This window comes from Ischnura elegans, chromosome 12 (assembly GCF_921293095.1).
Source record: "Ischnura elegans chromosome 12, ioIscEleg1.1, whole genome shotgun sequence".
In the NCBI taxonomy this organism is placed as follows: Eukaryota; Metazoa; Arthropoda; class Insecta; order Odonata; family Coenagrionidae; genus Ischnura; species Ischnura elegans.
In genome coordinates this window covers 56029687-56043350 of record NC_060257.1, presented here as the reverse complement: position 1 = coordinate 56043350, position 13664 = coordinate 56029687, and the positions used below count along the sequence as shown (strand labels likewise).

The following is a 13664-nucleotide window of genomic DNA, read 5'->3' as shown; positions in this document are numbered from 1 at the left end:
CAAGACTCCTTAACCTCTGTAATTGCTAGCGATCTGTTAGAAATGATGTTAATGGAGTGCTCAGTCTCAAATTTATGTGGTAAACTATCGTTCGATAAATATAATGATTGACAAAACAATGCTTTGCATGATTTTTATTCAGTGCGGCGCTTATAAATTGTTTGAATAGTTAGTCGTTATTTGAGTAAAGAAATTTAGTGATGCAAAAAAACATCGCCTTTCGTCTGGATTTATGCTAACGTTTATCGGATAGATGTTTATCTGTCGCCGCACCACTCCTGTTCCTGTTTATCTGTTCGCAACAGGTATATTGGCTATTATTTGCTCCACCTCTGGTAAAGCGACAATTTGCTATAGCGAGTGTTTATTAGTGCACCGTGGGGTGTCGTTATATCGAGGTTGCACTGTATTTCTCTAAAATCATAAATCAGTTTATCAAATTAACAGCCTGTGGGTTTATCATTCGTGATTATTTTTACATTCTTTCAAATCAATATTATTAGTTTCAAGTGCATGTTTTAAATGTTAAAATTTGGGCACGGATGATAAGGTTGAACTTGTGCGTAATTACAACTTCAATATACATGGCTCATGGTTGGTAATGGAAGCCGTGAAACATACTCAGCCTGCTCAAACCACATAGCATCTCCTTTGCAGATCAATATCTTCTGTACCCTAAAAATAGTGTTCATCCTTTCATTAGGAATCCATCTGTATCCACTACCCTTGCTAAGGGTGTGTGAAAAATGGAAATAACTGCACGTGGGAGATATAGAGAGGATTTTAGGGCTTAGGTGCTGTCTCCCAAAGCCATAACAAGTATTAGTGCATTCTCGTGTCTAATTGTTCAATTCTGCCATCAGTCATCCATGAATCAGTGCCAACAACATTACATAGTTACATTGAGAAGTAATTAAATTCTATTCATCAGCTCATGAATTGATAATTTTTCAATACAGCATACATGGCCATCTGAATTCCAGTTCCTGCAATTTTAGCATCCATCAACACCCATAGATAAACAAATTAAGGATATTAACTGGTTCTCTTCCTGACTTTGGTTTAGCCTTGAGAATAAGTAAACAATGTATAGCAACTTCAAATGCTAGCAGTTCTTAATTGTATTCTAATAACCAATCATTTTATTGAATCTCTAAGTGAGGGTATGGTGATTCCATAATAAGAATAAAACACCATCTTGGGAAACTTTGTGGTATTCCATCACAAAATTTATTCAGTGAGGAAACTTTTACTACACCACATAAATAAAATAAAACTTGATCACCACCTGGGTTTAAACAACTTAGAATCATCCTCAGGTGGTTACAAATACACATACCACAACTCCTTAAATACCCAATTGTATGTAGGTGGGGGAGGTGGAAGGCAAAGAGGTGGGAAGGGGTAATGGGATGGTGGAGGCAGGAGGAAGGGAGAGTGTCAGTTGTCGGTCATCTTGTCTTGCCATTTTTGTCTCTATCGCACTGTCTATGTCAAGCATCAACACATGTAATTAATATACAATGTGGCACCCAAAAAAACCTCTGCTTTTGGTATTAAAATTTGGGTATAATCTCTATTTCAAGATTGTTTCAAAGTTCTCTCCATCCAATGCAATTTACTTTTTCACACGTAGCGTACAGACGGCGAGAATTCTCGTCATTTTTTTCCCGAATCTTCCGGACGGATGACGAAGATTCTCGTCATTTAGGTGCGTCAACCTAAACAATTTTAAAGCGTACAATACGTATTCGTTAGTACGTTTTCAGTTGTTGTTCGTTATTCATAATGAATTGATGCATCATAACATTTGATTAGGTAAAGTTATATTCTAAACATTAGATTTTTAACCATGTTTAAACCAAAGGCACATTTCCAATCTCAACACCTCTACCCAGAATCAGCTTTCCTAGGAATTTAAATACCACGGTACGCAATGTGTTAAGTTAGTTTTTCTACTGTTTGAAGCGACTTTGGAACTCTTCATCTTTGATATCATTTAGTGCTCTTTGCATAGCTCTTTTTACTGCCTTCACAACATCTGAATGCTTTGTCTGTAAATTTTCTTCATCTTCAGGGAGAGGGTAAAGTTTCACAAGACTTGGTTTGGTTACAACAGAGGGTGGGGATTTAACCATGGAGGCCTACTAGCTGTTCACTCTCGAGGCCAAGTGTGTTGGATCATTGTCATGATGTAGGACTTGCACCGAACACTATAAGTTCCGGGCATATCCTCTGAACCCTATTTCACAAGTGTTTAACACTTATTGATATAAGTACAGGGTTAACAGCCTGGCCAAGGTGGAGCAAGGTGGCTCTGGTAGAGTTGGAAGTCTTCCACTGGCTTCATGCTTGCTTGATTTCTGGATCATATTTGTACTACCTACTCTCAACAATTTGTAAATACTTAAAAATTGAATCTCTTAAAATATCTCTTTTGAAGTCCCATATAGAATTCAAATGAATGTTCTTTTGATTGGTTTCAAGAAAGTGGGGAACAAATTTACCGGAAACACATATCATTTGCAAATCTCTGTGTGCATGATCTCCTGTTCCCTTTTGTCTCCTCGGAAATTTTTTCAAATGCAAATCAATAATTGTCATTGATTTTTTGTGTGGATACTGGGTCTCAAGATTGCTCTTTCATTTGTTCTTATGGAGATGTTCATGTTTACGTTATCTAAGGAACTGGACAAAACTCTCATTCCACGTCTTTATAACCATGAGAAAAGCAGAGGTAATGATTTACCTTTTTACAGTCTGGCAGACGAGAGTTTTCTGATGACAGCTCAAAAGGAGGGGCGGAAAATCCAGCACTAGCACGGTTTGCAACCAATCGCTGTCCCCAAAACGCACCTCACTCCGTCGCCTAGTCACACAACGTTGCCACATGCATATGAAGTACGAAACAAGCCTGAACCATCAAAACAAGCCCTTTCTTCGAATCACCAGAGCAAAGGATTCTTACTTTGACTCCTTCATACTCATTGTCCTTTCCGGCCTCCCTCTTCATGGAGCTATTATGTGTGCATATGACATGAGCATTCCCCTTTCTTACCTGGCAACCTTGCCCCCTACACTGAACTAGACTCTTCTGCTTGTCATTGGACAACTCTCGGCGGCCGGACTGTATTTTCATGAACTAATTGCCTCTACAAAAGATAGCAATCACTTGGATATTCTGTCAGTGTGTAATATCAACTGTATTAATTAATACTCCTGAATGTAGAATAGCCCCCAGAAAAGTCAGCCAATGGTGTATCAAGTGTAAATTATATTGCCTTGTATACACCTATCTTTTAACAATAAATTTGCGGAACATGATGCTTTTTAGGAACATTCTATAGTTTGGGGAATCCCTGTACATAGATGCTATGTGGGGAGTGATGGATGGGCTGTTGTTGCTTGGGTTGAAAGAAAATTTAACAGCGGCCTAGAAAGTGAGCTATTGATGTTAAAAATTGTTCAGAAGCTACAATTGTTTTTCTTCAAATGTTGAGTTGATATCTGACTTAGATGAGTAGTGTGGTCACCAAGGTGATTGCAGGATTCATAAGTTTAAAATAATGAAAAAAGGTCCCGAGAACTATTAGGTTCTAACAGCAGAAGGATAATCACGTCACTATGTAGTATTTTCTTAATTGTTTCTGAATTCACCTTCATTTATTAGTAGTTTTTCATTCACTGCTCCTCTCAAGCAATTTTATAAGAGAAATTTCTACTTTGCCTTGACTTTAGTTTGCAGTAGCTTCAAAGTCTTCATAATTAACCTCTTAATCTGAATGAAGTAAATTTCATCTCTCCAGTAAATAATCATTCTTAAACCTCTTGGTATCGTTTTTCTGTTGTTTTAGGGGATTATGTGGTTGGAAATAGCTACTGGAGTGTGAAGACTTGAAGTGTGAATATGAGAAGCATCCTTCGAGCAGGCTCAGAAGTTGTAATAGTGAAATCGCTAGTTTTGTATTGTGAAACTGTTATTATGTGTAAAAGAAAATGCAGCTGTGTCTCGATTATTATCAATATTTGATGTAGCCAACAGAAACCAACAAGTGATATATTTTTGACTTTGCGTGATATTGCTCCCAGACTGACAGTGAAATTTTTACTCAGATGGTTGTTGGAATGTATTTATTAATTGTCCTATTAATATTAATGAAACCTGTACATTATTTCATTTGTTATCTTTGAAAAATATTGTCTGAGTGATTACAGTGAATAAATAATTCTTGTGATCATTATGTACTGGTTTTGGATTGCTTTGGAACATTTTCAGTTATAGGGCTAAATCAGGAGGGTATTCAATATTTTTAATCCGGAGTATTTGGTTCCATTACAGCGTGAGGGGTGAAATCTACCAAATGGAAAATGTGGAACGTTATAAATCATCGGGAGAGTGCAGTGAAGGATGAAAGTCTTTTCTGGAAATTTGTTCTCTGCTAATTCGTGAAGTTCTGGCCTTCATGGAAGTAATCCATGTGTGAAATACTGAAATGTTTTGAAATAAATTGTGGAACTGATTCAAGATTGTATTAGATTGAGTGAACTTGTGGATGCTATAATGCATTGAATTTTGATCTTCTATCGTGTCATTCTGTTTTTTTTTTATTTTGTACAAAAACTGTTGTTGTAGCAGCCTGTACAAAAACAGATGAATCTGAAAGTATTTATATAGACAGCATAACTCAAGAAAATTCGAAAATTATTAATTGTGACCTTTTAATAATAACGTGATTTTTATGTATCTATTGTTTTAATAAATTTTTTTAATGAAAAAAGCTTGAGTTCTTTTTTGCGAATGACATCCCTTGCATCTGCTCGCATCCAATTTTGATTTTAGCGGTGTATGGTTGCCAGAGACACCTGGCGGATGTAGGGTTTTCTTGACTGCTATTCGTCGAGAGCCAAGCAATAGGACTTTACGTCAAAACTCAGGTGTTTTCCATCAGGGTAGGGAGGACTATGCGGTAGACAGATTGCTATTTATAATACTAATATTGCCGGTTAGTGGTAATTTAATTCTGCTAAAAGACAGAAATTTCTTTCCCAATCAAAATTATCTAATAGGTAAAGTGGTTCCTATGAAGTTAATGTGTCCTTTCTCTTAGGTCATTCTGCCGAAAGGTTAGCCAGCCGTAAGACAGAATTTCTGGCAATACTACTGCATTTGTCCAAGATGTAAGTATTACATCGCAGTTTTACTGTTATTTCATTACGATTTAAAGGTACGAAGTGAGTAACTAACCTTAATGATAGTGGAGAAATGTCACTACAAAACGTTCCGCCATTTTGTGTGTATGTGAAAAAAGGATTTCAGTCGATAAAGTAACATACGTACTTATTAAATACTCTAATACAATATAATTTGGGTGTGTGGTTATCGAGAGCAATATTTCTACCGCCGTTGAGGATTTACATTTCTTAATTAACTGTTTGAGGGTCGATTTGAATACCATTCGCAATTCGTTTTATTTAGCTGGCAATTTTATTTGTTTACTGTAGGTTTCGGGAACAAGATCAAAGTTCTAATAGTAAAGGAAGGTATTGGGATGACAAAAGAGGGAACGGAGGAAGTAACAACTATATTAACGGAGGCGTAACTTTTGTCAACGGAGGAAGCGACAATGGGGGAAATAAGTCTACCCTTAAAGGAAAACAGCCGGGAGAGCGATTGAGGAAGCCGCAGTGGGATCTAGCAGCATTGCAACCATTCCTCAAAGATTTTTATATTCCTCACTCCAATGTTGCTAACAGGTAAATATTGTAAGATATTCACGGAGTTCACATCGCTGCACTTAATTAATCGAAAGTAACCAAAATCGTATGATTTGGCAGCCATCAACATCTGCAGCACGACTAAGTGCACTGCTACTCGCTGATGGCTTACGGAAGAGTTGAGGTAGAAAATTGAATTTGAATTCTTCCGAGCCAATAGTTATTAATCTCCCGTAGGATATTCGATGCGTAGACTTATTTTCTTTAGTATAATAACTTCTCTTGGATTTGGTTAGGTCTTTCGACATATCTCTCAATGAAAGTTGTGCTAGTCATTGTCCCCGAGCTCTTGTGATAGTGTAAGTATCCAGACCCGTTTAAAATATAATTGAATTTGGAAAAACTGTCTATACCGTAGCAGGATGAGTGGGTTTTCACCTTGATTTTTTCTGTTATTATGACATTATAGTATCGGTATGACCGTGGCAATTAAATAATCTATTTTACCATAAAATAATTACCTATTTTGTTTTGATATCCTGATAAACATCCCTTCTCATGTTGTTATCCAATATGAGGATAGTTAACTCAGCAATGTTTTTATGGGACGTAAAACATGGAATACCTCTGTTTGCTTGTATTGGTACGTTACCCAACTTTAGTGATTTTGAGTTCCTTTAACTCTAATTCTCAGGCACCTGTCCAAAAATATGCTTATGGTGAAAGGTGGCTGAGGCTGTGGAAAGTTATTATGAAGTGGGTTGGGGAATATAATAACATCATGGTCATTACCAAAATTTTGTAAATACAATTAAGATTTATACCAAACAACTTTTATTTGTGATTCAATCATCATCATGTTGAATCATGCTCAATATATTTTGGAAATATATGAAGAAATTTTGGGAATTGTTTGAGTCATTAAAGACCCCTCTCTGTGGCTGTACACTCATTTTCTGCCTTGTGAATTTGTTTACGTAGATTCCCCAAGAGGAAAATCGTACTATGATGTAACTATCACACTAAGAAACAAGTGGGTTAAGTCAAGAAGAGAAGTCTACTTAGATATGATTGTTAAAGTCAAATATTTGGGGAGATCCTTACTGATATTCTAAAAGTGCAGGTAACCAACCTAATTTGCATATCTTTTTTTGCCTTTTTCAAATGTTTGGCAGCTTTAGTGCCTAGTTGGTTACTGTAGTCAGTAATTCGGTGAGGGCTCATTGACAAATAATCCAAAAATAATAAATTGTAGGTAATCGAAGCTTATGTAATTTATCGTTAAAATGCAAACTCTGGCAGAATGTTTTAGTCTTATCATCAACCCCTGCAAAGAGGTAGAGCACATTCTTCTTTGGGCTTCAAAAGCTACTTTATATGGAGGTTTAAACCTGTAATGATAGCTACATCTATATTTCATCTTTAATCAGTAATGTTGTTATGTGCAGTCATAAATTTCCTTGTCACGGAAGGAAAAATGCCGATTGAAATGTTAACCCAAATGAAAACTGTATGGTGAAGAATGAATATTCATGCCAATTAAAGGAGTGAAAGACCTTCAATTTTGATGATGAGTTGGTGTAAAAAATCAAGGAAACAGTTGGTAAAGACTGCTGATTGGCGGTGAAAAAATTTCCACAATATTTCTCAAGATCTCTCTTGCACAAGGCAATTACAGAAATGCTGAGAATCCAAAATTTGTCTGCAAGATAAGGATTTTCTGAGCTCCATTGTGCCCGGTGCTCTTGTGCTCCATGGGCTCACTACTCCCATGATACAAAAAAACCGTCCCTGTAGTGGTGGAAATAGTTCCCCATATGCCAAAAAAAAATCAGCATTTCGTGCAAAAAAAATTAGGCATTTTTTAGGCATTAAAAATTAGGTAGGTGTTTTGGGACCGAAAAGAGATAATTTTGATTGAATTTTTGCCTCATTGGGAGAAGTTGAATGCATTGCAATTATGTGAGACACAAAAAAAACTTAAGGAGAGCAATTCGAAACGGAGAGAAATGTTGACTAAGGGAGTGTGTTTGTTGCGCGATCACACCTACTCACACATAGCCAACTCCACTAAGGTGCTTATGAATACATTTTTTTGGGACAATTTGAAACACCCTGTGTATTTTCATGACATGGCACCCTTAGGATTTCATCTTTTACCCTACTGAAGACTCGCATGGGTGGAAAAATTTTACAATCAATGACGAGGCGAAATGAGTGAAGAGGTGGCAGGAGAATTCTACGAGGAGGTAATCATAAAACTTGTGCCACAGCGTAAAAACTGCATAGAACTGGAAGGTGACTATGTGGAAAAATAACTAACGTATATACCTACAATATAATGTAATAATTTTTTTAGTGAAAGTTTCTTTATGAAATAGTACATTTGGTACTCTTACTTTGAGTTAGGTACTCGTACTTTTTGGACATCCCTTTCATAATTCAAAATCAATAACATACATAGGCTGTGGTTTTTTAATTATGGAAAGATATTTTTATGTCATATTAAAAACAAGTCTGTTATAGAAATGAGCTCACCTTGATGTTTTGTCAATGCAGCCTGGATGGCATTCATGTCAGTCCGGCTGAACTTGATCTCTGGTTTGGGAAATTGAAAAAAATTAGTCTGGAAATCAGTATAAAGTCAGGAAAAACAAAAAGGGAAAGTTGGTAGTGACCCTGTAATGACTACCTTCAGTTGTAAACTCGTTTTGCTGACTCCAAAGCACAATATTTAGTTGGAATCACCCACACTGTCGTAGACCCTTAGAAGAGTCGTGAATTAAATTACATATGTATTAGATGCATGTGTATAGCTCTGTTAGTATTAGTTTCATTCCATCATTCAGCCATTTTTCTTTTATTGAAATCTATTTTTAATTATAAGTTGCTTTGGCAAGGTTTAGAGGGATCCTAAAATCAACATCATTAGTCAACAATCTAAAAATTGGTTTGATGCTGCTCCCCACTCCTCTCTCTTATCTGATTACCTTTTCACATGGACTTATTTACTTTCTATTAGATCTATAATCTGTCCTTTACAACTCATTATGGACCTTCCTTTGGCTTTCTTCCTCTCAACTTATCCTTCAATGGATGTATTCATCGGGCCATCATCTTGTCGATGAAGTTGTTCCTCCTCCGTCTCAGGGTTCTTATAAGACTTATCTCTCACTCTTCTTAGAACTTCGTCATTACTTACACATTCATTTTAAATTTATGAATACTTCGGTGACATACGAGGAGACATCAATGGAGGATTTTAAATTTACTGCAGACTCAGTTACCATGCATTCAATTTTTTCATTGGATTATCTGCTTTTCTCTATCGTAACAATTCCCTCCAAAAAACTACCCCCTATCTCATACTTTCTTAGCCTCATCCATTTTCCGTGTCTTTTCACCTCAGAATAGTTAGATTTTTAATGGATTGCGCAAATTGATGTGGACAAAAGATGCAGGAGAATCGTGATAAATTAATCGAAGTATAAATTGCTGAGAAAAGGATGATGAATGGACTGTTTCTCTATCCATTTTCCCAATCAGCTTCCCCTCTGTGAGGACATATAATAGAATCCTTACTGCATTACCGTATTTACCCATAGAAGCTGCACACCTTTTTTCCGGAAATGCCAGGGAAAAAATGGGTGAGCGCAGCTTACACGAATCCTCCACAGTTTAATGTATGCCGCATAATATTTTCCCTTAAATTCTTATTGATTATTTCTCCAAAGTTAAGCATTGAAACTGGGAAACTTTTGCAGGAATTACATTTCTAACATTATTTAACCTCATTAATCATGGAAACTTAAATTAACGATTTAGCAACAAATCATGATTTCCTATATTAGACAGCACCCAAAAAGTGTTTTTTTTCCTCATAAGCCATCCAAAAAATTGGGCTGCAAGGGATATATGAGGGTGTGGCTTACACAGGTAAATACGATATGTACTGTATTACAGTATGTTTTGAAAAAATTAAAATTTGAAGAAGGAAATCATCACAACATGATGGGCAACACTGGTACAGTGAGTCCTCGTTTAACGTCACTTACCGTTCCTGAAAAATGTGACGATAAACGAAATGACGTTAATCGAAGCACAATATCCCATAAGAAACAATGTAAAAAGTGAATATGGGCTCCTAGACCTCACAATTCCTACGCGAAAAAATTTTAGCGTATCATATTTGTGCCATTTCTTACGATGGGAATGCCAAACTATGGCATAAACACGAGTCCCTGTCTTCATTGACGGCAATACCAGCAGCGACGTACATCCTTTTCCATTTTTGTAACTTCCCGCGTTTATTTTTTCGGCTTCGCTATGGTGGTCACCTGGGCATCATCTTCGCTGAAACATCGCCGCAGTTACAGGAACCAAGATTATTGAGAACACGGCGAAAAAGTGACGACCAATACTCCGAGTTCTACCCGGAAAAATTCCTAGAATTCACTTTTCAGGTTCCAGAAAACCGTTATGCCAAGTAAAATTTGCTAAAACTTTACTTGACATTTACGCACTTAACATTTGCGCACCTACCTAAGAATTCATTTTGCAGAAAATTTGCTATAAACGTAATCGAAATTGACAATAAACACACTGTTTTACACTTCGTTTAGACTGACTGTATTGCCGCCCACAAAACGAACAACCTGCAACGCCCGCTGCTTCGCATTTTTTCTCGCGCGAAATTTAAAAGACCTGTCCAGACCTGACGTTATCGCGAAGCAAAGGTGCGATAAACGAATGACGGTCTCAAAATTTTCGTGACGCTATCGCGAAATGACGTTAAACGGGGCGACGTAGAACGAGGACTCACTGTATATCACTTTCTGAATTTCATGGTGAAAGCTGGCAATGTTGTCAGTTAGCAATGTGCACAGAAATGTAGGTAGTAGTGATGTGCACGTTGTCTCGTAAACCGAATGTCCATTGTTCATTACCTAAAGATGATGAATATTCTGTTGTGCTGCTTTTTCTTTTTTTGTGCTGTGAAACAAGCGATTCCCTTACATTCACATGGTAATTCATAGGTGTTAGTAGGAAAAGAATCTTTGAACAAACCTTTTTAATCATATTGGTGACAGATGGGTAGAAGAAAGTATATTTAGGCTCCATTTTTTCTTGTTTTACTTAATTGTGTCATTTTATTCAAGTGCTATGAGTTTTTATCTGTAGTATAATTTAGTTTCGTGGATATGTTCTTGGCAAACTCTATAGTTAGGTGCGCAGCATAAATCCATAATGAAAATAGTCTCATGCAATCAAATCTCATCCTTTGTATTATTAAGCTTTTGTGTGCAGTGATGTTTTGGTTTTTTTAAAGGTGGAATGAGGTTGTTTTGAAACTGTTTTTTCTTTTGGAAATGGGGAATATATACTCCGGATTTATTTTTTTTTATTTTTGTTATTTTGTTTAGCATTAAGTGTCTTGAATATAATGTTATTGTTAATCTTTATTGGAAATGAAATTCATTTAATTGTTTTTAGGTCAATGGAGGAAGTAAATCGTTACAGGCTGATGAAGGAGATTACTGTAAAAGGAAATAACATACCACATCCAAATCAGCATTTTGAAGAAGGAAATTTTCCTGATTATGTGATGAATGAAATACGGTTAGTACATTGTTTTCAGTGCCTTTTAGTAAAAGCAATGGTAAATATGGGAGATTTTTGTGTTATTAAATATACTCCATGGTAGAGTTAGGGGTTAAAAAAAGAAAAATGTGTAAAATATATTATCTATTTTACATTAGAGGAGTTGGATGGATAAATTAGTTAAGCAATTTTAATAAATAGCTCTGTCAGAAAATAAATATGATCCCTCATGGTTTCTGCTATCAAAATGTGGGAAGTTATTTTTTCCCTCTGATCTGCCAAGAAAACTTTGTTATACAGCTGACTCCCGATTATCCAGCTGCGGTTTATCCGGGATGCGGATTATCCGTGCATAATTTTTACTCTCGCTCAATATTTTCAGCGATCTTTATTTTAAAAAATCGGACGTAAAATCATCGGAATTACTGCATTAATGCTAGGATAAACCGGGCTTATTATATCCGTTAGAATACCCTTTGTAAAATGGAAGCGATCGCATGATAGCTGCATCCACGCGGGAGCACTGTGTTCCTGTTTTCCAAGCCTCGCAGTGCGCGACCACGTTCCACTAAAAAGATCGCGAACTGGCGAAGAAAGTTCTCATTGAGTCCGGGAAACACTCTAAAATAACAGAATAACTCCGTAAATAATAATATATTGCTTGTTTTAGGTAAATTATAAGCATAGCAAGACATTTTAGTGAAAGTTTGGATTATCCGTGTTTTCCAATTATTCGTTATTTCCAATTATCTCTCCCCATCATTAGCCCGGATAATCGGGAGTGTACTGTATTTACCATTACTTTTACTGCTCATGCAGGGCTCTCACTCAACCGTGAAAACCTTAAAACCGTGAAATTCATTGTAAAACCTGAAAAAGTTCCCAAACTTATTGTAGAACTACAATTGACGGTTCAAAAGAAAAATAGGTATGTCGATCATGTTTCATGGTCAGTCAAGCACGGACACTGTCCACACATTTATTTGCACACATATATTCGAAGCGCAATTATTGGCCTATGTGCCATGACGACAGACATCAGGACCCAAGGGGGGGGGTCCTCTGAGGGTTACAACACACCAGGGCCGGGACCCAGTAACTTAACTGATACGCCCATGCTCCTGGGGAGGGGTGTGGAAAGGAAGGAAAAAGGAAAGGTGCGCCGCCGTGATAGGAGCCCGACGACGCCTCTGGGATAGGGAGGGAAGGGAAAACCCTCGTCGCTATGGAAGCGACCAGGGCCCACTACTAGCAAAACCATAATTTACTGTTTTTACTGAAAGGAAAGATTTTCCTATGAGGAAGATAAATCCTATGATTTTCTGTAGATTGTGCCATGACGACAGAAGCTTAGAGGGTTCTATGTGAACCCTCTCGGGATACAACGCACCGGGGCCCGGAACCAAGCCTGAGGCTTATACGCCAGGACACCCGGGGAGGGGCTGGAGAGGAAGGAAAAAGGATAGAGGCGCCGTTGCGATCGGAGCCCGCCGACGCCTCCAGGGAAAGGAAGGGAATGGAAGGGAGGGAAATAGGGATGAAACACTTCAGCGCTATAGAAGCGAAGGAGGCCCTACCTAGCGAAACCAAGCATACGCAATTTTTCTTCTACCAATTCTAGTAGATTTTCCTATGAGGAAGAAAAATCTATCGATCAAATCGGTAGATTGCCATGACGACAATTGACTTTAAGCCTGTTATTGGAAGACCAGTAACCAAAATGTTCATTTACCCAGGCGAAAATTCCGACACTTCTTCACTTCCCTGCCACCCTGCTCCCTCCATTTTCCCATTCACAACCTTGAGCCGTTTCTGAATTTTGCTAACCATAGGTGATGTCGTAAGGGATAGCACTTTCATTGCATTCACGGAATCTGTCGCATTTCTTAAATTTTTAGTTAACGAGCAGCCTATGATTGTTTCATGATTTATATTTCTGCCTAAAATTATTATCATCAGACCATGAATTTGAAGACATTTAGACTGTGAAAACCTGGAAAAAATGTGAATTTTATAATTTAGCTCGAGTGGGAACCCTGTCATGATATTTTTTGGGCCCTCATGTTTTGAATAAACAATTTGGTTGTCACACCTTTATAAATAAGCTTCTCTTCTGCAGGAGGCAAGGATTTCTTGAGCCAACTGCCATCCAGGCTCAGGGATGGCCAATAGCTTTAAGTGGAAGGGATATGGTTGGAATTGCTCAAACTGGGTCAGGGAAAACTTTAGCAGTGAGTAAAACTATCAGATTTTCATTTTTAAATGTCTCAGTACTTATTAGTATGTATGTATGAATATTTTTGGTTGTTGTGAGCAATTGAGCTTCTTTGCCATCATTCCTTATGATT

The 13664-nt window shown here is 37.3% G+C and overlaps 2 protein-coding genes across 6 annotated transcripts in view; both read left to right on the top strand.

Annotated features, from left to right (window-relative positions):
- Positions 1-4686, top strand: part of LOC124169697 (ATP-dependent RNA helicase dbp2-like) — a 37151-nt gene extending 32465 nt beyond the window's left edge. For 2 of the 3 annotated variants that reach the window (XM_046548381.1, XM_046548377.1), the window contains exon 13: positions 4340-4686. In XM_046548381.1, coding sequence (XP_046404337.1) covers positions 4340-4344 — 5 coding nt within the window. In that variant the 3' untranslated portion in view covers positions 4345-4686. Of the gene's footprint in view, positions 1-3854 lie in introns of all 3 variants that reach the window. The other variant, XM_046548380.1, reaches the window with a different exon arrangement.
- A 208-nt stretch (positions 4687-4894) lies between these two features.
- Positions 4895-13664, top strand: part of LOC124169603 (ATP-dependent RNA helicase dbp2-like) — a 33872-nt gene continuing 25102 nt past the window's right edge. For 2 of the 3 annotated variants that reach the window (XM_046548245.1, XM_046548244.1), the window contains exons 1-5: positions 4895-5003; positions 5109-5178; positions 5503-5754; positions 11209-11334; positions 13436-13547. In XM_046548245.1, coding sequence (XP_046404201.1) covers positions 5177-5178; positions 5503-5754; positions 11209-11334; positions 13436-13547 — 492 coding nt within the window. In that variant the 5' untranslated portion in view covers positions 4895-5003; positions 5109-5176. The remainder of the gene's footprint in view (positions 5004-5108; positions 5179-5502; positions 5755-11208; positions 11335-13435; positions 13548-13664) is intronic. The other variant, XM_046548246.1, reaches the window with a different exon arrangement.